At 54.8% G+C, this 25,704-nt stretch overlaps 1 protein-coding gene across 3 annotated transcripts in view; it reads left to right on the top strand.

The window, feature by feature from the left end:
• The window catches only part of ACAN (aggrecan), a 67,895-nt gene extending 42,741 nt beyond the window's left edge, over window positions 1-25,154 (top strand). The window contains exons 11-19 of one of the 3 annotated variants that reach the window (XM_047860967.1): window positions 1,858-2,067; window positions 4,919-5,413; window positions 5,471-8,527; window positions 18,433-18,546; window positions 21,572-21,730; window positions 22,117-22,199; window positions 22,778-22,922; window positions 24,114-24,296; window positions 24,727-25,154. In XM_047860967.1, the coding sequence (XP_047716923.1) occupies window positions 1,858-2,067; window positions 4,919-5,413; window positions 5,471-8,527; window positions 18,433-18,546; window positions 21,572-21,730; window positions 22,117-22,199; window positions 22,778-22,922; window positions 24,114-24,296; window positions 24,727-24,803 (4,523 nt within the window). In that variant the 3' untranslated portion in view covers window positions 24,804-25,154. Of the gene's footprint in view, window positions 1-1,857; window positions 2,068-4,918; window positions 8,528-18,432; window positions 18,547-21,571; window positions 21,731-22,116; window positions 22,200-22,777; window positions 22,923-24,113; window positions 24,297-24,726 lie in introns of all 3 variants that reach the window. The other 2 variants (XM_047860966.1, XM_047860968.1) reach the window with 2 other exon arrangements.
• Window positions 25,155-25,704: the final 550 nt, after the last annotated feature.

Here is a 25,704-nt window from a genome sequence, read left to right as displayed (position 1 = left end):
TCTAAAACCAGGTTGACCTGAATTTTGATTACAGTTCTTCTGCGTAATAGCTGTGTGACCCTGGGCAAGTCACTTAACCTCTCTGTTCCTCTGTTTCATCTATAAAATAGTGATGTAATAGTTCCTACCTGAAAGGGTTGCTGTACCGATAAACTGGGATAGTGCACACAAAACACTTGGCATTGTGCTTGGGACATAGTAAATTCTCAGCAAATGTTAGCTTTACTGTTGTAAATAACACCCATATACACATGCACATACATATATACTGTTTTAATTTGTAACCCTTGCCAAAGTTTCTCCTGCTTCCAGATATTTTTGTGAGGAGTTGAGTCCAAGTGTTCTATTATGCTTCACTAAACACCAGAAACTCAGATTTTTAATTGACCTGTGCTGAGGACCCAGTGCGGATCAAACCACCCAGTGCGGATCAAACCACTTTACTAGCCGCAGTTCCAAGAATTCTGTCATCAAACGGCCCAGGGGGTGTGGTGAGGGCGTGGCCAGGGCGTGGCCAAGGCTTAGGGCGGGGCTCTGAAGGGATGAGATCGGTGGGTCTGAAAGCACTGACTGGAACCTAGATTGTAGTCGCAGCTTGAGCCGTGTTTTATATATGATGCATCAAAGCTGAGTGTCTTTGTAGCTTCCTGTGAATGTAGAATTATTCCAAAACAAAGTTAATGAAAAATAAGACCTGAGCTTTGCCAAGTTTCTCAGACTTCCAGGGTCACCTTTTAAAACCCAGCTCGGAGAAAGCTCAGCCCCGCACCGCCAGCCTCACGAAAGCCAAACCCCTCCCAGAGGATGATGTGTCGAGGCTCTTGTGCCAGTACCGCTGTCGGGGCCCCCGGGCAGCAGAAGCCACACCAGTTAGTCTCCCTGTAAATGTTTACCCATGCACCTCCCCCCCTCCCCGTGCACAGTCCCCGACCTTCCGTGAACTCGGCCTTTTCTGTAACTGCCAAGAGGTTTTGGCCTCTTTCCCGACCAAGCCCACCTCCGGTTTCCCCCAAACCAAAAGAGTTACCCCCAGTCAATAAGTCCCTCCTTCACCCTCCAGTGCTGGGGTGACTTCATGGATTTTAAATCACCGCCTCCTATTTTTGACCCATAATTTCTGTCCCCAGGAAAGGCAGCGTCATGCCGTAGGTGAGAGCGGGGGCTGGTGCCAGATGCTTTCCTTCAAAGACTAGATCTGCCTCTTTTTTTTTTAATTTTTTTTTAATGTTTATTTATTTTTGAGACAGAGAGAGACAGAGCATGAACGGGGGAGGGGCAGAGAGAGAGGGAGACACAGAATCGGAAACAGGCTCCAGGCTCTGAGCCATCAGCCCAGAGCCTGACGCGGGGCTCGAACTCACGGACCGCGAGATCGTGACCTGGCTGAAGTCGGACGCTTAACCGACTGCGCCACCCAGGCGCCCCTAGATCTGCCTCTTATAAGCCACTGACCCTGGGCGAGTCATTTAGCTCTGTGCCTCAGTTTCCCTAGCTGTAAATGATATAGTACCTATCTCATAAGGCTGTTGTGGGATAAAATGATTTTATATACATAACACCTTTAAACAATGCCTGGCATGTATAATAGATTCTGCAGAAGAGATGTCCCAGACCGCCCTGAAATAATGTGTGTGCTGATGGTGTGTGCGTATCGAAATTGTGTAATTGATGCAGACAGCTCTTATTGAGGAAGACAGAAGCCATCTCACTGGGTTTGGGGGAGGGGGGGCTGTCGAGGTCTAGCAAGGTTTCTGCACCAGCCTGGCCCCTCTCGGAATCTTCTAGTCCCCCTTGAGAAGGGCCAACCTGGGATGGGTCACTGGTAGGAAGGAATTCTCACCACCCTCATCTCTTTAGGTGTCTCAGCAGCGCCCTCTCCAGGAGAAGAAGAGGGTGGCACAGCCACGCCCTCCGTGGAGGACTGGATCGCTACCCAAGTGGTGCCTGGTGTGGCTGCTGTCCCCTCCGGAGAGGAGACCACGACAAGCCCAGACTTCACCACTGAGCCAGAAAACCAGACGGAATGGGAACTGGCCTACACCCCAGTGGGCACTTCCCCACCACCAGGTCTGTGTGGCTAGGGCTCTGGGGTGTGTCCTAGGGTGGGACTTGTGCTCTGTGTCCCCAGCCCTCTGTGTCACACTAGCTGAATGTGCTGCTCCGGGCAACGTCAGCCCCCGCAACTGGCCTCTAGGACAACGGTCAAGGGACGAAAGGGGCAGCCTTGTTCATAAAGCACCTCTCACTCTGTCTTCCTGCATTTACACCCCTACCTTCCAGCCTTTTAAAAACTCTCTTGTGGGAGGATCTCTAATAGAGGGGTGAGGACCCAGAGGGGTAGTTGAAAGTGTGACCGTGACCTGTCTCCTTGCTTTGTTCCTCCTTCTATGTGTCTCTTCTGGGCCAGGCATCCCCAGCCAGAACTTCCTGAGCCCCATCTGTCCTGATAAAATCAGATGGGACTCGATGGGATGAAAGCTTCTAGGCCCCTCACCCTGTTGGAAAAAGTGTTTTGTGGCCATAAGGGAAATGCTGGCTTACAGAAAGATTAACAGGTTTCCTCACTGCAGACCTTCTCGGGGCCATTGGATATGCTAATATTTATTTATATATTTATATTTTGAGAGAGAGAGAGAGTACCAGCAGGGGAGGGGCAGAGAGAGAGGGAGAGAGAGAGAATCCCAAGCAGGCTCTGCACTGTTAGCACAGAGCCCGATGTGGGGCTCGAACTCATGAACCGTGAGATCGTGACCTGAGCTGAAATCAAGAGTCGGACGCTTAACCGGCTGAACCATCCAGGCATCCCCGCGTAAGGCTGAGTTAAATGCACAGTAATGTGTGTGTGCTTAGTAGAGTCACCTCACCCAGGGGCACGTTCATTTGAAGGAACGAGTCCATCAGAGCTTCCCAGTTCCTCATCTAGTCACTCAGTGCACTGTTCCCCAGCAATTCAGCCGTGCTCGGCGCTCCTCTGGGTGCTAGAAACGCAAAGCCTGGCCTCCCTCCATGCCAGAAGGTGAGGGTGCATCAGTGGAGCCGGTGGGATTCTGGCCCAGAGACCTCACCCAGCAGCCACACCCGCCTGTGACCCTTTCCTTACCTCCCCCTTCACCAGGACAAAAATAACAGTCCTCTTTGGCTTGAGTGTGTGGCTTGGCACAGGATCCTGGCAGCAGCTAGTGGGAGTTTCCACGGGAAGGGGCTCCAACGGACCCATAGAAACATTTTGCAAACCGGTTCCCTACCACCTTGCTGATTGACCATATCAGGAACCATCTGTACTGTTATTAACTCTACGTCCTTTTCTTTAAATTGACTTGCTTTTAAAAAGAAACCTAACAAAATAGGGCCCCTGGGTGGCTTAGTCAGGTAAGTGTCCGACTTCGGCCCAGGGCATGATCTCATGGTTCGTGGGTTCGAGCCCCACATGGGGCTCTGTGCTGACAGCTGGGAGCCTGGAGCTGCTTTGGATTCTGTGTCTCCCTCTGTCTCTGCCCCTCCCCCTCCCCTGCTCATGCTCTCTCTCAAAAATAAATAAGCATTTATATACATATGCCCAACTAAAGTCCTCTTGAATGCCACGACTGCTATCCTGAACCCCCTACCCACCACCAAGATTCTGCCTGGAGGGATAGCACCCGCTGCGCTCAGGCTCTCTACCTAAGAAATGAGCCCAAAGGAACACGCGAGGTCCAATCCCAGCTAGGTTGTTTTTAAATGCCCAAGGAAACAACATGGAAAGAAAAATAATGCAATCATGATTATTTAGCATGATGGGGCTTCTTTCCTCTGTTTTCCAAATCCTCTGTAATAGCACTCTCAGAATTGAAAAAGTTGATGTACTTGATGTATTTTTGCAAACAACACCAGCTGGCCTCCGCTGCCTTGAAGGGATGGTTTTGGATGAATGATTCTCAAACTTGAGGGGTCATCAGTGTTGTCAGGGTTTGGGGGTGGGGGAGCTTATTAAAAGATAACATGCTGGGGCACCTGGGTGGCTCAGTGGGTTGAGCGTCCAACTTCGGCTCAGGTTATGATCTCACCGTTCGTGAGTTCGAGCCCCGTATCAGGCTCTCTGCTGTCAACCGGTCAGCATAGAGCCCAGTTCAGATCCTCTGTCCCCTTCCCTCTGCCCCTTCTCTGCTTGTGCTCTCCCCAAAATAAATAAATATTAAAAAAAAAAAGACAACAAGCTGGGGTGCCTGAGTGGCTCAGTCGGTTAAGTATCCAACTCTTGATTTTTGCTCAGGCCATGATCTCATGGTTCCTGAGATCGAGCCCTGGGTTGGGCTCTGCACTGAGTGTGAAGAGTGTGGAGCCTGCTTAAGGTTCTCTCTCTCTCTCTCTCTCTCTCTCTCTCTCTTCCTGTTCCTCTCCCTCTCCCTCTCCCCCTCCCCCTCCCTCCCTTTGCCCCTCTTCCCCACTCGCACTCTCTCTTTCTCTCTCAAAAGAAATAAATAAACATTAAAAAAAAAAAAAAAGACAACATGCCGCCCCCACCCCAGACTCCCTGAACCAGTGGGACTGGGGTGAGATCTGAGAATCTGCTTTTCTATCAAGCTCCCAGACAATGCTGGTGTTTGTTGCTGGTTCAGAGACCACACTTTGCAAATCATGGATTTAGATAAGAGATCCGAGTCTGGAGGTGCCTGAGAGGTGCCCTTGATTACTTTTCATGGGAGCCAGGCCCCTACTTCCATGGGGATGACATCCCCTGGAGCCTCACAGAGCACAGCGGCCAGGTGAGGCGCTTCCTGGTCCCCTCCTCCCTTGCCTTCCCCAGACACTGAGCAAGGCTCCACTAGAAAATGTCTAAACACACCTCTGAAGCAACATTTTGCTGTGGAAGGAACGAGTGAGCTTAAATAGGGCAGGGTTACTAAATCCACACCTCATCTTTCTTCTTCCTTTCTTCCAGGGATCCCTCCGACGTGGCCTCCCACCAGCGCAGCAACAGAGGAGAGCACAGAAGGCCCTTCTGGAACGGAAGTGCCCTTAGCCTCGGAGGAGCCGTCCCCCTCGGAGGAGCCAGCCCCCTCGGAGGAGCCCTTCCCCTGGGAGGAGCCATCCACACTTGCCCCCCCAGTGCCCAGTGGGACTGAGCTGCCAGGCTCTGGGGAGGCATCCGGGGTACCCGAAGTCAGTGGTGACTTCACAGGCAGTGGAGAAGTTTCAGGACGTCTGGACTCCAGTGGACAGCCCTCAGGGGAAATTTCAAGTGGACTGCCCTCTGGAGATCTTGACTCCAGTGGTCTCACCTCTGCAGTGGGCTCAGGCCTGCCTGTGGAAAGTGGACTGGCCTCCGGGGATGAAGATAGAATTACAGGGCCCAGCATTCCTAAAGTTGGAGGTGAGGGCCTGGAGACCTCTGCCTCTGGAGTAGGAGACCTCAGCGGGCTGCCTTCTGCAGAAGGTCCAGAAGTCTCTGCCTCTGGAGTAGGAGACCTCAGTGGACTGCCTTCTGGAGAAGGTCCAGAAGTCTCTGCCTCTGGAGTAGAGGTCCTCAGCGGGCTGCCTTCTGCAGAAGGTCCAGAAGTCTCTGCCTCTGGAGTAGAGGTCCTCAGCGGACTGCCTTCTGGAGAAGGTCCAGAAGTCTCTGCCTCTGGAGTAGAGGTCCTCAGCGGGCTGCCTTCTGGAGAAGGTCCAGAAGTCTCTGCCTCTGGAGTAGAGGTCCTCAGTGGGCTGCCTTCTGCAGAAGGTCCAGAAGTCTCTGCCTCTGGAGTAGGGGTCCTCAGCGGGCTGCCTTCTGGAGAAGGTCCAGAAGTCTCTGCCTCTGGAGTAGAGGTCCTCAGCGGGCTGCCTTCTGGAGAAGGTCCAGAAGTCTCTGCCTCTGGAGTAGAGGTCCTCAGCGGGCTGCCTTCTGCAGAAGGTCCAGAAGTCTCTGCCTCTGGAGTAGAGGTCCTCAGCGGGCTGCCTTCTGGAGAAGGTCCAGAAGTCTCTGCCTCTGGAGTAGAGGTCCTCAGTGGGCTGCCTTCTGGAGAAGGTCCAGAAGTCTCTGCCTCTGGAGTAGGGGACCTCAGCGGACTACCTTCTGGAGAAGGTCCAGAAGTCTCTGCCTCTGGAGTAGGGGACCTCAGCGGGCTGCCTTCTGCAGAAGGTCCAGAAGTCTCTGCCTCTGGAGTAGAGGTCCTCAGCGGGCTGCCTTCTGGAGAAGGTCCAGAAGTCTCTGCCTCTGGAGTAGAGGTCCTCAGCGGGCTGCCTTCTGGAGAAGGTCCAGAAGTCTCTGCCTCTGGAATAGGGGACCTCAGTGGACTTCCTTCTGGAAGAGAAGGTCTAGAGACCTCTGCCTCTGGAGTAGGGGACCTCAGCGGGCTGCCTTCTGGAGTAGAGGGTCATCATCCAGAGACTTCTGCTTCTGGAGTAGGGGACCTCAGTGAATTTTATTCTGGAGGGGAGGGTCTGGAGACCTCTGCTTCTGGAGCTGAGGAACTCAGTGGGTTGCCTTCTGGAAAAGAAGACTTGATTGGGTCAGCTTCTGGAGACTTGGACTTAGGCAGAATACCTTCTGGAACTCTAGGAAGTGGGCAAGCTCCAGAAGCAAGTGGCCTTCCATCTGGATTTAGTGGTGAGTATTCCGGGGTGGACCTTGCAAGTGGCCCATCCTCTGGCCTACCTGACTTTAGTGGACTTCCCTCTGGATTCCCAACCGTCTCCCTGGTGGATACTACATTGGTGGAAGTGGTCACAGCCACCACTGCAAGTGAACTGGAAGGGAGGGGGACTATTGGCATTAGTGGTGCCGGAGAAACATCTGGGCTGCCCTTCAGCGAGTTGGACATTAGTGGGGCAGTTAGTGGACTCCCGTCAGGAGCTGAACTCAGTGGCCAAGCCTCCGGGTCTCCTGACGCCAGTGGGGAAACATCTGGATTCTTTGGTGTCAGTGGACAGCCATCAGGATTTCCTGACATCAGCGGGGGAACATCTGGGCTTTTTGAAGTCAGTGGGCAGGCATCAGGGTTTTCTGGGGAAACATCTGCAGTGACTGAGCTCAGTGGACTGGTCTCCGGCCAACCAGATGTCAGTGGAGAAGCTTCTGGAGTTCTTTCTGGCAGTGGTCAACCATTTGGCATAACCGACCTGAGTGGGGAAACATCCGGGGTCCCTGGTGTCAGTGGCGCGACCTCTGGAATCCCTGACCTGATTCCCAGTGCCGTGAGTGGCAGTGGCGCATCTTCTGGCATTACGTTTGTGGACACCAGCTTGGTCGAAGTGACCCCAACTACATTTAAAGAAGAAGAAGGCTTGGGGTCTGTGGAACTCAGTGGACTCCCTTCAGGGGAGGCAGGTCTGTCAGGCACATCTGGGATCGTGGATGTCAGTGGACAGTCTTCTGGAGCAGTTGACTCCGGCGGGTTTACCTCCCCGCCTCCAGAATTCAGTGGCCTGCCAAGTGCAGTAGCTGAGGTCAGTGGAGAATCCTCCGGAGCAGAGATCGGGAGCAGCCTGCCCTCAGGAGCATATGACGGCAGTGGACTTGCTTCTGGTTTCCCCACTGTCTCTCTTGTAGACAGGACTTTGGTGGAATCTGTAACCCAGGCCCCAACAGCCCAAGAAGCAGGAGAAGGGCCTTCGGGCATTGTGGAACTCAGTGGTGCCCATTCTGGAGCACCAGACGTGTCTGGAGACCATTCGGGATTTTTGGACCTGAGCGGGCCGCAGTCCGGGCTGGTGGAGCCCAGTGGGGAGCCATCAAGTACTCCGTATTTTAGTGGGGACTTTTCTGGCACTGTGGATGTAAGTGGCGAATCTTCTGCGGCCACGGGCACCAGTGGAGAGGCCTCAGGACTTCCAGAAGTCACTTTAATCACTTCTGAGTTCGTGGAGGGTGTCACTGAACCAACTGTGTCCCAGGAACTTGCACAAAGACCCCCTGTGACACACACACCCCGGCTTTTCGAGTCCAGTGGAGAAGCCTCTGCGTCTGGGGAAATTAGTGGAGCCACCCCGACGTTCCCTGGGTCTGGGGTAGGATCGGTCCCGGAATCCAGCAGCGAGACACCTGCCTTTCCTGAGGCTGGAGCGGGGGCTTCTGCTGCCCCTGAGGCGAGCGGAGGGGCTTCCGGGTCCCCTGATGTAAGTGAAGCCACCTCCACCTTCCCCGACGCTGATGTGGAGGGAGGCTCAGGCCTGGCGGTGAGCGGCAGCACCTCAGCCTTTCCGGAAGGCCCCGGGGAGGGCTCGGCCACCCCGGAAGCACGGGAGGAGCCAACCACCACCCACGATGTGGGCATAGAGGCATCGGGCTGGGCTTCGGCCACTCCGATGGCTTCTGGAGACAGGACTGAAATCGGCGGAGACCTGTCTGGTCACACGTCAGGGCTGGACGTGGTCATCAGCACCAGCGTGCCGGAGTCTGAATGGACCCAGCAGACCCAGCACCCTGCAGAGGTACACCTAGAAATCGAGTCCTCAAGCCCCTTGCACTCAGGAGAAGAGACCCAAACAGCCGAAACAGCCACCTTCCCCACAGATGCTTCCATCCCAACTCCTCCAGGAGGGACAGATGAATCCGCGGTAACCGTTGCAGGTATTGTTGGGATTTCTTTTTTTCCTTAAATGTGTTCGGGGAGTTCAGGCTGTAGCATAGTAGGAGGCAGTGTAAATTCAAGCTTCACTACAGATTAGCTGTGCAGCCTCAGGTAAGTTTCTTAACCTCTCTGAGCCTCCCCTGTAAAGTGGGAATAGTACCCGGGACTATTAAACAGGCTATAAATATATACCGAGCAAGCACTTAGCGTCCTGCTTCTCACACGGCACACACTTAGTGATTAGTGGTTGTTACTGTTACAGTGGCGTTACCTCACAAGAACATTGATGTGTGAATTCAACTATCTGTACTTGGCAGAGGGAGAGAGGAGGATGACTGTTTACACGATGCTAGAAATTCTCCTCACGCCCCTTCCCCGTGGAGTTTCTCTTTCTTCGTGAGAGGAGAGGACGAATCTGATGACATCTATGCCCAGATATTTATTTCGTGTAGGGATAAGACCTGCACAATTTAGGAAAGTATGAAGTGTCATCTTGGCTGTCCTAAAGTGTCATTTAGTCCCCACCCCAGTACAGGTGACTTCTCTATACAATGGTGATGGTCTCACCTCGATGCAGCCCAGGCACCAGGCACTGGAAGCCGATGATTTTCCCCTGCTTTTTGCCTTGGGATCCCTTGCCCCTCCCTCTGGGCCGAGAGACCTTTCCCGGTCAAAGAGCCCCACCCCCTCCCCCAGGATGCTAGGGCTAGGTGCCCAAGAAGGACAGAGACTCCAAAAACATGCTGACCCAAAGCAGCCTTGTGGGCTTCAGGGGTCCTTGTGCCCCGACCTTGAGGTCACTACCCCAGGCCGCTGTGTTCTTGACGCTCGGCGTCTCCCTGAGAGCCGCAGCCCCTGCCAGGTCCTGTGCCAAGGAGCCCTGTGGCAGTGCAATCTGCCAGGAGACAGAGGGACACATCACATGCCTGTACCCCCCTGGCCCCACCGGCAAGAACTGCAACACAGGTAAGACCCTCATCGGCCGTGGGGGTGCAGGCAGGGGCAGGAGGGCGACTCCTTCATCCCTAGAAGGGGCCACAGGTCAGAGGAGGCAACCGAGGCCAGCGGAGGCTCGGGCTTCTCAGACCGGAGAGGAGAGGTATGCAGTGACGCGTCAGTGTAGAAGCCACAGGGTAAACATTCTACTCTACGTGGAGTTTAGGAGATAAAGTTCAAGTAGTTAAACTAAAAGGTAGTTCATCTTTTTGTTAAGCCAAAGATTGTTTTTAAATTTTTTTAATGTTTATTTTGAGAGAGAGACAGACAGGGCATGAGCGGGGGAGAGGCAGAGAGAGAGGGAGACACAGAATCCAAAGCAGGCTCCAGGCTCCCAGCTCAGAGCCCGACACGAGGCTCGAACTCATGGACCGTGAGATCATGACCTGAGCCAAAGTCGGATGTTTCACTGACTGAGCCACCCAGGCGCCCCAAGCCAAAGATTGTTTTATGAGTCAAACACAACATATGCTTGAATTTTGAAGGGAAAACATCACTTCTGAGAAGTGTGGAGCAAGGATATAGACGGGAAAGAGCAGGTCATGCCTCCGAGAGGGCTGTCTTGCATCGGGCCGAGCCATCCTCTCTGGGAAAGCGCTGCAGACCCCTCCATGCCTGGCCCTGGGTGGGGTTCGGGTCCCCTTCTTGCCCTGAGGGAAACAGCAGGCAGTACTTACTTGTCACCCCCAGCTCCAGGGTTCACGGTGGCAAGTCGGCCGTGACCTGGCAGTCCCTTGCCCCTGGGCACCCACCACCCTGGCGCCCTCTGTCCTTAGCCATGGGTGAAGCAGCTTGTGGGACAGGTGAGGAGCCTGGGGAGTCCTCTGACTGGAGGTGGTGCCCCGAACGAGATGATGAGAATCTACCCGTGTTCCCTGAACACTTGGAGGTCTGTGGCCATGCGAACACTTCATTTTGTCAGATCGCCACCCGGAAGGGAAGAGATGCCCAGTTACCTCCAAGCTCATTCTCTTGGGCTGGGTCTCCGCACTGCCCCCACGCCCTCACCCCAGCCTCTGTCCCAGGGTCTTTCCTAGGACATGTGCAAAATCAGAGCCATGAGTCCTGGGGGGGAAGCAAATACTACTAGACAAATAGGGCTGGGCACCTATCCTCCAGTAGCCATTACATCGTGCACAAGGAAAGATTTTTGTGTTTGTATATATTGACATATATGTAAATACCTCCTAATATATGCTCACGTAATACAGATATGCTGTATATACACAGCATACACAGGAAATATTCTGTATAAACAGGCACTAGGTTGACTATGAATTCACTCTTTTCTCCACTTGGGTCAGCCTCTAGCCAAGTGTCAAGGCCGTGACTAAGAGCACTGGGGGCCTCTGTGGCCAGAGGGGTGGACTCTCCTAGGACGGTCCTGGCCCTGCCACCTAGGAGGCAGTATGTCACAGGGCCACAGTCACCTCAGGGGCTAGAGTCACGTCCCTCGTCACCCACCTCGATGGGAGGGCAGGGCACTGCCTCTGTCCTGAGAGAGGCTGCCCCTGCAGGAACCCTGGGGAGGCCCTGTGTGTGTGCTTTCCAGCTAGTGGGGCTCTGACTCCTCGGTCAGCAGTGGGAATGGCTCTGTCTGTCCTGTGAGTGGCAACCCTGGTGGACATCATGTCTGGTGTGCAAGCACTTCCTCCCTCCAGGTGTGCGGGGGGGGGGGGGGGGGGGGGAGGACAGCAGGGCCGCCTGTCTCGAGTGAGGTGTTAAGGGAACTCAGCCTGAGTGGGAGAGGAGCAGACTCGGAGCCCAGCAGGACTTCCTGGACAGTCGCCAGGACCAGAACGCCCTCGCCCTCTTTTCGTGTCTTCTGACACCTCCCTCCATCCTCAGCAACTCCTTCCCTAAGCAAAAACGGGACACTGGGATCAGAAGTCACAGCAGGGCTCATGAAATGAGAAGTAGGTGGCAATCGACCCTAATTGATCTGCTGGAAGGACAGCCCTTCTCTGACCGGGTGTACTTCCAAAGGGCTTTCTTCCCCACGACTTCCTCCCAGACAGCTCTGTGGGTAGCTTGGCAGTTATCCCCCTTCGAAACGGAAGCACAGAGCGGTCAAGTAATTTCCCTCACCCCTTTGAGTGAGTCAGATGCAGAACAGGGGTCTTCATTCACTTGTTTAACACGCTCAGCCAAGTAGGAAGCTCCCTCTTGAACATAATAATCAGTTGCCGGTCTTTAAAGAGCCGGAAGATGAACTTCAGGGCGACCAGAATGGAGAGAGGTTTTAGAAGTGGGGCTTGGCCAGTGAGAAACCCACAGCCGAGCCCTTAGTACCTCGTTTGTAATAGGGTCAATCAAAGGTAGTGGTTCTCAGCTTTAGAAAATTCTGAGGCCTGGGGTCCCACGCCCACAGATTCTGATTGAAATGGTCCTGTGACCTTGGCACTGGGTTGTTTTCTTTTATTTATTGTTTTTAATGTTTATTTAGGTGGGGGGAGGGGCAGAGAAAGAAGGAGAGAGAATCCCAAGTAGGCTTCTCCCTGTCAGCACAGAGCCCGACGCAGGGCTTGAACTCAGGAACGGTGAGATCTGGCATGGGCGGGGTTAAGACCACCCAGGTGACTCCACTGTGCGGTCAGTGCTGAGAAACTGAGGAATAAGGAATACCTGAGTATAGCATCTGGCCCAAAAAAGTATTAATAAAAATTACTTCTGGGGCGCCTGGGTGGCTCAGTCGGTTAAGGGTCCGACTTCGGCTCAGGTCACGATCTCGCGGTCTGTGAGTTCGAGCCCCGCATCGGGCTCTGTGTTGACTGCTCAGAGCCTGGAGCCTGTTTCCGATTCTGTGTCTCCCTCTCTCTCTGACCCTCCCCCGTTCATGCTCTGTCTCTGTCTGTCTCAAAAATAAATAAACGTTTAAAAAAAAATTTTTTTTTAATTACTTCTGCTTCCCCATCTCTTACTCTGCTGGTTAGGGAAAGCTTTATCATCCCAAAGAGCAGGTGTCGAGGATGCTTCCGAAAGGCCGGAGGAGCATGCTAATCTCCACAGGTGACCCACTGTTGTCCTGTGCTGGGACTGGGAAACACAGGCTGTTGAAAGACTATAGGTCAGTGTTCTCCAGGCGCCAGAGGGAGCAAGCTATAGCATTATTCCTGTGGCAGTGTTTGAATACTCAGGGTCATCTTTCACCTAATAAGTGAGGTTGGAGGCTGTGTTTCGTCCTTAAAAGAAAGTATTTGACAGTTGCCATCAGCTTGTTTCGTCAACATGCCGTAGACAAGTTCTTGACAAATTATTCATCTGTACTCTTGATGACTATTCAGATTCTTTAGCGATTAGAAGCAGGGCTATGCCACTCCCATCCACTTAAAAAGCAGCAGCGGGGCCACCTGGGTGACTCAGTCGGTTAAGCGTCCGACTCTTGACTTCGGTTCAGGTCACGATCTCATAGTTTGTGAGATCGAACCCTGTGTCAAGCTGTGCGCTGAATGCAGAGCCTGCTTGGGATTTTTCTCTCTCCCTCTCTCTCTGCCTCTTCCCCTGATCACACTCCCTCTTTCTCTCAAAATAAGTAAATAAACTTCAAAAAAAAAAAAAGGCAGCAGCATCCGCCCCACCTATGTTGCTGACATTTGCTGAGCTTTCTGGCTCTGAGGTTTTAAACCCTGTTGCTCCTTGGAATCACCTGGATGCTTTTATAAAGTCACTGCACCTGGGCCCCACCTGGAGCTACTCTGATGCGATCATTGGTCTGAAGAGGGTCTCTGGCATTGGTATTTTTTAAAAATCCTTTTTAAAGACGTGTTAACTACAGGGTGTAACTACGTGTACACCCAAGGTGGGAACATGCTACCTCACGTCCAATTTCCCGGCCATCCCCGGTGCCGGGTGGATTTCTCTAAACTCTGGGGTTGGAAGGGCGTGAACTTAAAATTTAATCAGCCTCTTTTCGGTCTTAACCACCATTCTCCGTTTTGTAGGCTTGAGACTCCGATCTATGATCTGACACGGTCTCTTCCCCTAGAGCAGAAATGTTTGAAGTTCAGCGAAATCTTAGCCCTGGGTGGGGAAAATGCTTTCAAAGCAAGTGAAAATACAAGGTTACAAGTGAAAACACGAATCACACCTTCATGACTTGACGTCACTAAAAAGTCTACGGGCAGGTTTTAACAGGGAATTAAGGTTGGCCCTTGAATAGCACTGGGGGTTGGGGGCACAGCCCCCATATGGTCGACAATCTGCGTATAAATTCTGACCCCCCCCCCCCAACTACTAATAGCCTACTGTGGACCAGAAGCCTTCGTGATAACATAAACAATCGATTAATACTTATTTTGTATGTTCTGTGTATTATATGGAACTCTTTTTTTTTTTTTATGTTTTATTTATTTTTGAGAGAGAGAGAGCATGAGCAGGGAAGGGCAGAGAGAGAGAGGGAGAGAGGATCCGAAGCAGGCTTTGTGCTGACAGCAGTGAGCCCAATGCGGGGCTGGAACTCACAGGCTGTGAGATCACAACCTGAGCTGAAGTCAGACGCTCAATCGACCGAGCCACCCAGGTGCTTCTATGTATTCTAGTCTTATAATAAAATAAGCTAGAGAAAAGAACATCATGGGGGGGGCGGGCACCTAGTTGCCTCAGTCAGTAGAGTGTGTGACTCCTGAGCTTGGGGTCATGAGTTTAAGCCCCACGTGGGGCATAGAACTTAATTTAAAAAAAGGAAAATTATAAGGAAGAGAAAATACATTTACAGTACTGTACTGTAAAAAATCTGCATGTAAGTGGACCTACACACAAACCCATGTTGTTCAAAGGTCAACTATAATTGAATTTAAGAAGCAGGATATTAAAGTTACATTCAGGATCAACCTTTAGAAATATAAGACTTGATTGTACAATTATAGCATACTTTTTAGTGATGTTTATTTTTTAAGTTTGTTTATTTTTGAGAAAGAGAGAGAGTAGGAGCAGGAGAGAGAGAGAGAAGGAGAGAGAGAGAAAATCCCAAGCAAGCTTCACACTGTCAGTACAGAGCCCAGCATGGGGCTTGAACCCACAAACTGTGAGATCATGACCTGACCCAAAACCAAGAATGACTGAGCCACCCAAGCGTCTCGTTATGTTTTTTTTTTTTAGTTTTTAAAATTTATTGTGTGTGAGAGAGCAAATGGAAGGGGCAGAGAGGGGGGAGAGAGAATCCCAAGCAGGCCCTGCACTGTCAGCACAGACCCCAATGCGGGGCTCGAACTCACGGACCATGAGAACATGACCTTAGCTGAAACCAAGAATCCGACGCTTAACTGACTGAGCCACCCAGGCATCCCCTATCATGTTTATGTTAAAAGCAAATTGGAACTGACAAATATGTTCTTGCAACCCTCCTATCAATTGTGATAGACCAGAAAGCAAATGTATTTACTCGGGTCTGTCCATCTGATTGATCCTAGGTCTTTGCAGGGTGCAGAACATCCACTGGGTTAAGAAATGGTCTCTGTGCTTCTTGAGGGGATTTTCTCCCATCTTTGTCCAGGAAAGTTGTGTCCAGGATCACCACATATAGCTACACAGGTTGTACACTGAACAACTTGAGGGTTACCATTCATATCACAGTCTTTATGATTGGCAACCCCTTCAGTTGGGTATCACCTGAGTAAAATACCTGCTGTCACTCAGCCTTTTCTGTGAGCCAAATAAAGTCCCTCTCCCTTGGAGGGTCTTAGGCTCTGACAGGAGCAAAAACCAGACAAGACCTGTTCAGCATGGAGGCCTGAGGTCTCCAATTCAGATGCCAAAGTGATCACTTGGAAATATCTTTAGTCCCCTTGCCTTTACCGGGGGATTCTCTGTTATTTTCTCCCCTAAGTTGGAGGTATCTCTAGAGGGCCTGGTTCCGGAACAAATCATCCCTTTTGGTGATAGTAGTAGGGAGAGGACTCAGTTCTGACACTCCCCAGGGTTCCTGCTCAGAGATGACAGGGGAGCCCTTGGCCGGTGCAGCAGAAATGGTAACGAGGCGCTGAGATCCAAGACTTCAGTGTCCCTCTCCCTCCCCAGGGGACAGAGGCCCAACTTCCAGCCTCAGTGTCGGATTCTTCCACCTCTTCCAGTCTGTCCCCCTGGCTTACCTACGTGGGCAGGCCACTTCTCGTGTTCCCCTACCTGTACTGCGACATGTGACACCTGTGCCCCATAGGGCTCCTGGGAGGGTCACGTGTGGGGGACACTTAGCATCTGGCTCAGGGAAGATTGTGAAAGACCGCTTCCTTCTCTTTCCTCTCTTCCTTCATGCGGTCTGCCCATTGCCCAAAGCCCTTCCGTCCCCCGCCCTCTGTCACCCTGTCTGGGGTCCCCCATTCTGTGCTCAGCCCAGCTCAACTCCTCTTGCGGTTCCAGAAGATGACAATGTCCCAACTGCCCTTCACAGAAAGAGGTGGGCACTGCCAGGCTGCGGTGGCTCTTCCAGCCAGAGGGAGAGGAGATGGGGCAGAACAGGCCTGCGGGGCTCCCGGGAAAGCCCCACAGGGGACGCTCAGCCCTCTTCCTCCGGCTGAAGGCCCCCCCGCTCTAAACTGCCCAGCTGGCACCCACGGGCTCTCTGGTCTTCTCATTGGTGAACCCCGGGCCCTGCACAACACAGCTTCTGAACCCAGGAACTGGTTCCCCGAGTTGCGGTCTCTCACCCTGCTCAGATTGTGTGCCAAAGCCAGGAGGAAAAGGACACTGCCGACCCCCCACCCCCACCCCCCGGGGCCTCAGGCCACCTGGGGGCCAATGATGTGAAGGGAGCCACTTGGCCTGACTTCCTGCCCCTCCCCCACGGTTGGCCAGAGGCCCCAGGGCCGATGTCTGGCTCTTCTCCCACAGGCCACTCCTGTCCCCTGCTCTGTAGAACTGCTTTAGCGCCTACATTTGCTTAATCCCCCCTCGCCCAGGTGCTTCCTGTGACCCATAATGACGCTTAGTGGACAAAAGAGAACAGGGGCTCTCCTGGAGCAGGAGAGCAGCCCCAGCTTCCGCCCAGCCCACCGGCCTGACCTATTGCTGCTACTGCTGCTGCTGGGAATCCTGGTGCATGCTGGGAATCCAAGTGCATGCTGGGACTCCGGTCAGTTCCTCCATGCATTTTGGTTTCGCTTGGAACAGTTCCAACCTTGGAACTGTTGGTTTCTAGTCCGTGGTGTGCACTCCCCGCGATGAAGGTAAGAACTCCGTGGGAACAGAGAGACTCCTGAGGACTTGAGTGCGTGGGAACCGGCCACCCACTGCACAAACCCAACTCTGATCCTGAAGACGTCTACTGTGCACCAGCTAGCAAAAAGGATCCACAAGAAAGTGTTCTTGACTTCTTAGGAGGGGACTGACTCTAAGGTCTAGGCTGCTGCTATGAGAGGCGAGAACTAATCCTGGAACATGTGCAAGACGCTGCTCACGTGGACGCCACCCGTGGATATGTCAGGTCCTGAAGGTGGTGCAAACACAGCTGCACACACTGAGGCTTTGCCATATATCGTGATGCCCCATGAGCCAGTGGCACCCATTCATTGAAGCATCTTATTGACCCCCTGGGAAGAAGAGCTTCATAAGACCTTTTAGCAAGTTCCCAGGGGAAGTACCCCAGAAAAAAACCAGCAGCGGCTTTTATGATATAAATACGAAGAGAGTAAAAGGTCCCCGGGTCTCTGGCTTCTCAGAAACACACGGAAAAACTGGATTAGGAGATCCAGTTCTCACCTTGGCTACTGGATGAAAATTTGAGGCGAAGACCAATGACTTAACAGCTCAAGTCCCACAAAGAGGTTGGATCAGAAAGAACATCTTGGGCCCGAAGAACAGAAGGGAGGAAGAGTGTGCCTGGGAGGAATAAGCCTGCCGTACCTCAGGGTGATAGGTGGCCACTTACTAAGTGGCTCACCAACTTTATTTATTTATTTATTTATTTATTTATTTATTTATATTAGAGATTGCAGGGGAGAGGGGCGGGGGGGGGGGGGAGAGAGAGAGAGAGAGAGAGAGAGAATCTAAAGCAGGTTCCATCTTCAGCATGGATCCCAATGCGGGCTCAATCCCACGATCCCAGGATCACGACCCAAGCTGAAATCGAGAGTCAGATGGTCAACCCACTGAGCCACTCAGGTGCCCCAGTGGCTCCCCAGCTTCAAACATTGGTTTCCCACTGGCCAGAATGGAGCCCCTCTAGAAACTGTGACTCACTGGAGGTGTCCACGTTCTAAGGCCCTAAGCTGGAAGGAATATGGGGAAATGTTGGGCTGGTTTCTCTTCCTCCCGTGAAGAGAATGATGCTGGCTTCGTCTTTGTTAGATCCTCTAGAATCTGATTCACTGAAGACAACGATGGTATCTGCAACCCCCCAAAACTGAAGGAGTCTCATGAGAATATCCCATGGTGCCGTTCTCTCCTGGCTCAGTACCCTGCAGACCACTTCTGGCTTTTTTTCCTCGTACTCCATGCATGGCCTTGCCCTTTTGCCTTGGTTCACAACTACAGAGAAGACAGGAAAAGAAAAGAGTTCTAACCAGACTTCAAGAATTTGACCTCCAGGGTCCTCGCTCAGCACCATGTTCAGAGCCGGTTCAGACCCCAAGGCCTCTTGATATAGTCACCGGAGAAGGCATCTTGGAGGAGCCGTGCAATGGGTGTTTGCCTTCAGAAGCACCAGATCTCTTCACCACTGGGAAACCTGGCTGCGGTGCTCCCAGCTTGCCCGTCGAGAATCACACACATCCAGGGAAACCCTTGTTGGATCTTTGGCTCAGCGCTCCAATATGGTGGCAGCAGCAGCAGCAGCAGCAACAGTTCTTAGGAAATCCAGCCACCCCTCCCAGGGCTCTGGAGAGCAGCAGGGCTGGCCACCCGTAAAGAACCTACAATGCTTTCAAAGCTGGAGTTGCTGGCAGGAGTCCTAATGGTGGCCCTTGGTTTCTTGCAGACATTGATGAGTGCCTCTCAAGCCCTTGTCTGAATGGAGCCACCTGCGTGGATGCCATCGACTCTTTCACATGCTTATGCCTTCCCAGCTACCGAGGGGACCTGTGTGAGATTGGTACGGCCGTCTCGGCTTCAGCTAATGTTACTAACTGCTGCACCCCTCCTTCTCCTTCACCCTTCCCTTCTAACCACAGGCTCTGGGCCCTGGATGGGGGCCCCCAAGGTCCCTCCAGACAGCCATTTCAGGGGCCGCAACTGAGAAGTCTGCCTCACTCACTCCCACTCTTCCTGCTGTTCCTTGTGGCAACCCTCCTCCGGGGCATTGGCTGATCTGACCGCAGGAGAGACACGCAGGCCAGGCCAGCCTGCACTTTGGAAGGTGGGGCTCTGGGGGACCTTTAAAACACTAACCTTCTTCAGGGCTTCCAGACCTGCTGAGACCGCATCGAGGTCGGTGCATGCATCAGACTAAGAGGACAGAGCTGATCCCGTGCCTTTGTCTTGAAGGAAGCTGTGGGTGGGAGTAATTAATTGGTTCTCACTCCAAATGACACCAAAGATCTTCCAGCAGTCATGAGCATGCGTCTGCCCGCTCTATTGCCCGTGGGACCTCCACGGCCCCTCTGTGGCCTCGGGAGCCACCGTGCCACACTGGCCACGCCGCCTCTCTCTTCTGTGGCAAGAGCTGTGTTCTGTCTGCCTGAGAGCTCCCGTGTCACCAGCAGGCTCAAGTCATCCTTGAGTAGGGACTGCTGCCCGTCACCTTGCCACCACCACCATGACAGCTGCCATGTCAGTCAGTGCCACTCCGGCCCATGCTTCCTTTCCCCCCACTCCCGCAAGGCAAAAGGCTGGCCAGAGACGACAGAGCCTCACTGCAACGGGCAGGGGCTGAGTTTCCTCCTCCTGGGCCTTGCCAACCCCCTGCTCCTGCACCAGGGCTGGACTCTGCCAGGGGAGCTGTGTGCCCGGAACTTCCTAGGGCCGGCTGGAGCCCTCGGCTCTCTCACCTCTGGTGCTCCTGGTCTGCCCCCTGCCCTCCAGGATCTCAGGGCCATCCCCACTCAGAAAGGGGGAGATGGGGCTTGTAGTTACTAGTTGCAGTAACCCCCACAGAACTAGAAGCGTGCCGGGGTTCAAAACCATTTTCTATGACCCCTCAAGCTAAATGTCCCAGAAACTTCCAGAAAGCAGATGAAACCCCTGGGCAATCTCCCTTTGGTCCTAAGCAGGGTGGGGAGGAGTTTCGGATTGCATGTTCCTCGGAGGCACCGCTAAGGTTACAGGCCGGTGGAGGAACTTAAGGCTTCTGGAAGAAAAGGCCCGGACCCTCTTCTTTCCCTGCCGCCTCCCACTCTCCACCTCCGCCCCAGGAAACTGGTGCATGGGGTATCGGCCGGGGGGCTGGGAGGGAGGGGAGAGTCATAAGGCTTCTCTCCCCAGGATGCCAAAATATTTGCGCAGAGGACAAGCATCTGGCGCGTCCTCACGGACAACAGCTCTTAGATGCCAGACCAGGAAAGGAGGTGCTCTGCCAGACTGGAGGCAGGGTCTCCACGGGGCTCTGCACTCTGGCGGGGCACAGAGACGGTGCCGGGTCGCCCAGCTAAGCCAAGCCAGGCTCCGTCTCTTCTCCCGGTTCTGTCCCGCGGGTGTTTCATGGCTCGGCTCCTGGCCCTGCTGCTCCTTCCGGGCTCCCTGCAGTTCGGTCAGTGTCTCCCCAGAGCCACCATCCTGCATGCCCCGCACCCTCCCAGAGCAGCTGTGGCCTCCGGGTTTGCCTGCTCAGCTCGGCCCTCAGCCCTTCCAGCCCTGGAATGAGGTCTCTGGTCTCCCCCGGACGCCGAGCTACCTCTTTGCGGGCACCTTCTTTCCAGACCTTGGCCTCGCTCCATGGAGAAGCAGTTGGCTGCAGGGGACCGGTGACCTTCCCCCCAGCCCTCCTGCTGCTTGACCTCTTCTCCTCAAGCTGCTGGCCTCTGCCTGTCCTCTCTTTCTGCCTTCTCCCGCGTGTCTGTCTTTCAGCCCTGCCAAGCACCCACCCCTCAGCCTAAGCCTCCTTGCCCTCAGGTCCCGGTCCCCCCCATCCTGGGTCAGCCAGACTATCAGTAGCACCCAGTAAAGGAGGCTCCATTCGGCCTGAGGGGTTCCTGGCCCTGCACTTGGCCCCCAGGCCTGAGCAGCAGCCCTCCCCACCCCCAGGAGAAGGAGGAGGAGGGGGTCTTAGAATTCGCTCTGTCTGCTGGTGTGCTGGCTGCTGTTTAGCAACTGGCTCCTGAAGAGGAAGCAGGAGCCCTGACGTATAGCGCCTGCCAATCTCCCAGGTTTATAACGCTCCCGCCAGGACCAATTTACGGCTACCGGTGAGACGTCGCTGGGGGCAGAGATGGGGAGACGCACTCCCAAGAGCCGGCTCCTGCCCCTGCCTCCGTCCGTCCCCTCAGCCTGCTCCAAGATCTCCAAACCAGTCCCTTCCCCTGAACTCAGAACCCATTACCCACATAGGTTCGTGAGGAGAGAAGCTCCTCCCTCTTTTCACCTGCTCTCCAGAAATTAAATAAAAAGCCGGGGCCCCTGGGTCACGGACCCCGGGTTGGCTACCTCCTCCTCTGAGAAAGAGGCAGATATCCTGGGCGCAGCTCAGATCGACAGACTTAGAGCTTTGAGTCATCTTTAAACCCAAAGCAGACTTACTTCTGTCCCTCTGTCCCCACCCGAGGTGCCGTTTCACGCCCCCGGCGCTGCCTGCAGCTCCCTGCCTCCCTCACACACTCCCTATAGCTCCCTGCTTCCCTCCCCGGGGCTCCTGGGAGCCTCTGACCCATGTTGGGCCTCAACCTCAACACCTCCCACCTCGCCATCTCTTTTCTCCAGCCCTGCAGAGCAGAAAAGCTCTGGGGTGGGGTGGGGGTGGGGGGCGACATCAGGGAGACAAAGAGTGGAGATGTGCCCAGAGGCTCTGGGGCTCCGGGGCCAGGCCTTCCTGGCTTCCAACTTCAACCTCATCCGTATGGGCCTCTCCCTTCAAGGACGGACACTGAAGGCCGGGTGGATGTAGGAATCTGGCGAAAGACTGGCGGCACTGGGCACGCCCAGTCGGCCCGGGGCCTCTCTCTTCAAGCCCCCGACCTGTGTTGCAGACCAAGAGCTGTGTGAGGAGGGCTGGACCAAGTTCCAGGGCCACTGTTACCGCTACTTCCCCGACCGCGAGAGCTGGGTGGATGCGGAGAGCCGGTGTCGGGCACAGCAGTCACACCTGAGCAGCATTGTCACCCCGGAGGAGCAGGAGTTTGTCAACAGTGAGTGCGGCGGGGCCTCACCCGCCAGACGTCAGCAGACTTGGACCCAGAGAGGCCGCAGGGGTGGGAGGCGGGGTGGGGGGGGGGGCGGTGCAGGGAGGGGTGGAAGGGTGTTTCCGCAACCAGGGCCGCACCGGAAGCCCACCATGTGCCACGGTCAGTGCCAGACCAAGCCCGTGGCTGTCACCAGTCTTCACCAGCTTGGGTGGTGGCTGAAGTGCACTCCGGACATGCATGTGCGGAGAGCCTTGTCAGGGCCTTAGAAGTAGGTGTCGTGCTCCCAGGAGCCCGCCTACCCCCTGCCACCCCTCCATCCTCTCTGCCTCGGTTTATCAGACACCCTCAGGGTGTCCAGCACCATGCCCAACACCCACACCTCTCTCTAGACAATGCCCAAGACTACCAGTGGATCGGCCTGAACGACAGGACCATCGAAGGGGACTTCCGCTGGTCAGACGGACACTCCTTGGTGAGCCCCGGGAAGAGTCGGTGGCCCAGAGGAGGGGAGGGAGCAGAGACCCCCAGAGAGGGACATGGTCAGACCACATACACTCACTGAGCAGCTGCTGGGCTGGGAGCCCTGGGGGCAGGGACCGTGTGTGGTTCATCTCCGCCTCTGGAGACCGGCCCAGGGCCGGGCAAGTCGAGTGAACACCGGCTGGGAAGAGGGGGACGAGGAGGGCAATGATGGAATGAAGGCACGCCACCAGAAGGGCCGCGCGGAAGCTTTAGAGGGCTCCCTTGCCCGCAGAGGACTCGAGTCTGCCCGAGGAGGCGGGCAGACGGAAAGCAATATAGACGCCAAGTAGACAGTACACGTAGTCAGCGCTGCAGGTCAGCCGAGGACATCAGGGAAGGCTCCCCAGAAGAGGTGAACGGCCACAGAGCCACGTGTCTACCGCCCAATCCTACCTAAGCGAGGCAGCAGTGAGACCAGCCCCTGCCGGAGGGGGAGCGGCATGGGCTCATGGTGAGGGACTGAGAAGAAGGCGGCGTCAAGCTCCTGCCTTAGCCTCACCCCTCCCCCCTCCACCCCACCCCCGGCAGCAATTTGAGAACTGGCGCCCCAACCAGCCGGACAACTTCTTCGTCAGTGGAGAAGACTGCGTGGTGATGATCTGGCACGAGAAGGGAGAGTGGAATGACGTTCCCTGCAATTACTACCTGCCCTTCACGTGTAAAAAGGGCACAGGTGAGCAGCCACCTGGGAGGGGTCCGGCCTGGTTGGAGTCAAGCCTTTCGGCTGCTGCCATGGGACCTGGGGGGAGTCCCCCTGTCTCCTGACTGCTGATGGCCCTTCACCGCCGACCTGGGGGGTCTAGTGTCCCAGGGCCAAAGACAAGAGCAGGTCCACTCCTAGGGACCGTTGACAGGGACAGGTGATGGTCACAGGCTGGAGGACAGACCAGCCCCTACACACACACAGTCCCCTGGGCACCAACACAAGAAAGTCACCCACGATGGCACATGGGTGGGGAGCCCCATTCTCTTTGGTTGTCAGGCCCCCATCCTCAGCTCAGAGTCTGGGGATATTAGAGGTGCTGGTAGAACATGCCCCTCCTTTCCGTCCCTCTTCCCTATACTGGCTGTTTTCTTTCTTTCTTTCTTTCTTTCTTTCTTTCTTTCTTTCTTTCTCTTTCTTTCTTTTTTTTTTTTTAAATTTTTTTTCCAACGTTTTTATTTATTTTTGGGACAGAGAGAGACAGAGCATGAACGGGGGAGGGGCAGAGAGAGAGGGAGACACAGAATCGGAAACAGGCTCCAGGCTCCGAGCCATCGGCCCAGAGCCCGACGCGGGGCTCGAACTCCCGGACCGCGAGATCGTGACCTGGCTGAAGTCGGACGCTCAACCGACTGCGCCACCCAGGCGCCCCTCTTTCCTTCTTTTTAATGTTTAGTTATTTTTGAGAGAGAGAGAGAGGGAGACAGAGGTTCTGAAGCGGGCTCTGTGCTGACACCAGAGACCCTGATGCGGGGCTCGAACTCACGAACCGTGAGATCACAACCTGAGCCACCCAGGTGCCCTCCTATACCGGCCGTTTTCGTAAAGAAGTCGCAGAAGATCTGCCTGGCTTTCCCCGCCGTTCCCACCTTTCTCCGTCCCTGTTGTCCTTTCCTCGCCCCCTCAAGACCCTCCTTCTATTCCCACCCTGCTGGTCTAAATCACTGAGAACCCCAGACATTATAACCAGTGGTTTCCAGATTCTCGGCACGCCGTGAAAACGCCCCTTTGCCAGCCACCAGGGCTGGTGGCCGGGTGTCCAGGCTCAGTGCCCCTTCCTTGGGCTCCGGGCTGTCTCATCGCAGCCACAGGGGACCATGCGGGCTCATCACTGGCATGCGTCCCTCCGAGAGCTCTTTCTCAAGGGTGTTTGCCCCTCAGTGGCCTGTGGAGACCCCCCGGTGGTGGAGCACGCCAGGACCTTCGGGCAGAAGAAGGACCGGTACGAGATCAATTCCCTGGTTCGGTACCAGTGCACTGAGGGCTTTGTCCAGCGCCATGTGCCCACCATCCGGTGCCAGCCCAGCGGGCACTGGGAGGAGCCTCGGATCACCTGCACAGACCGTGAGCACCACCCCTCTCCACCCTCGCCGGGCACAGCGTTAGATCCTGCCCCCCTGCCCTCCTTCCTGTTCCGGCAGCACAGCAGCAGCTGGCCCTCGCCTGGGGATCCTGAACACCAGCTGTCTGCACCATCCCTGGGCTCAATCACACTCTCCCCCCTCCTGCCCTCAGGGAGGGCTCGCTTTCGGGAAAGGATGAAGGAAAGCGCAGGGGGCCCGCTTTCCCTTCTGACAGCACCTCAACGCCCCTTTAGCCCAAGTTGGTGCCAAGAAAAAATCAAAACCAGAGAGCGGGGAGGTCAGGTTGCCTCCTCGAGCCCATGCTTTCTGCGGGGAGGGGAGGCGACAGAGAAGGGGGGAGCGGGGAGGGGTGAGGCCGGCCCAGCTCCCTTCCAGGCGGTCAAGATCCCCCCGTCTCCCTTTCACTGCAGCCTCCACGTACAAGCGCAGACTACAGAAGCGGAGCTCACGGCCCGCCCGGAGAAGCCGCCCCAGCACTGCCCACTGAAAGCATCCCGGACGCGCCCAGGATGCTGAGCCCAGGAGCCTCGCCAGGCTGACATCCCACACGGATGGGGTCCTCTTCTTGTCGCTTTCTGTCATATAAGGAATTCCATTAAAGAAGGAAAAAAACAAATCCCACATTGTGTATGCACCCACCCAGCCCCCCACCCCCTCCCAAATCGCCAGAACTGCATCTGATTTTCCCCCCAGTGCCAAAGCCAAGCAAACGTATTGTAACCCGTGGACTGAGTTTAGAGACATTTCTTCAATCTCCCGTTGTGCCTTTCCAGGGACCAGCGCAGGGACAGGGGGAGAAGGGGAGGGGTTAAGTTAAATAAAGAAGATTATTTTTTGTTTCCTGACTTTATCCAAGAGCAGTGCAATCGTTGGTTCTTTCACCTCCAGGGAGAGCTAGGGAGGAGGGAGGGAGGGAGGGGCACGAAGAACTGGAGCCCAAACCGCAGCTGAATGTATTGGATGAGGACCCAGGAGGGCCGCACCATCTGCATCCAGGAGGGAGAAGCCTGGGAGAGAGGGGGCGGGTTCCGCCGAGGGTGAGGGGGCAGGAGAGAGCCATGGAGGGATCTTCCGCTGCGTGGGGGCCAGGTTCCCTCCCAGGGTCCCTCTTCCAGCGTCCTCCCACCCGGGTCTGCCACCAGAGCAGGTGTCGATCTCGGCAGGGCTGGGTGGGGGGCACTTCCTTCCCAGGGGGAGTGCCCCCCACCCCCTCTCCCCCCTCCCCCACCCCCGGGACTGTGCAGGCACCAGAGTTCCGTGCACCTATTTATATTTTTGAAAACGAGATTATGATAATTATAATAATAAAGACATTGGAAGAGATCTATTTCTTTTCTTTTCCCTTCTTTTTTTTAAAGAGAAGGCAACCAGGGTCTGAGGACCACCGA

This window comes from Prionailurus viverrinus, chromosome B3 (assembly GCF_022837055.1).
Source record: "Prionailurus viverrinus isolate Anna chromosome B3, UM_Priviv_1.0, whole genome shotgun sequence".
NCBI classification, from domain to species: Eukaryota; Metazoa; Chordata; class Mammalia; order Carnivora; family Felidae; genus Prionailurus; species Prionailurus viverrinus.
Note: the sequence above shows the minus strand (reverse complement) of the source record. Positions and strands in the feature narration are given on the sequence as shown.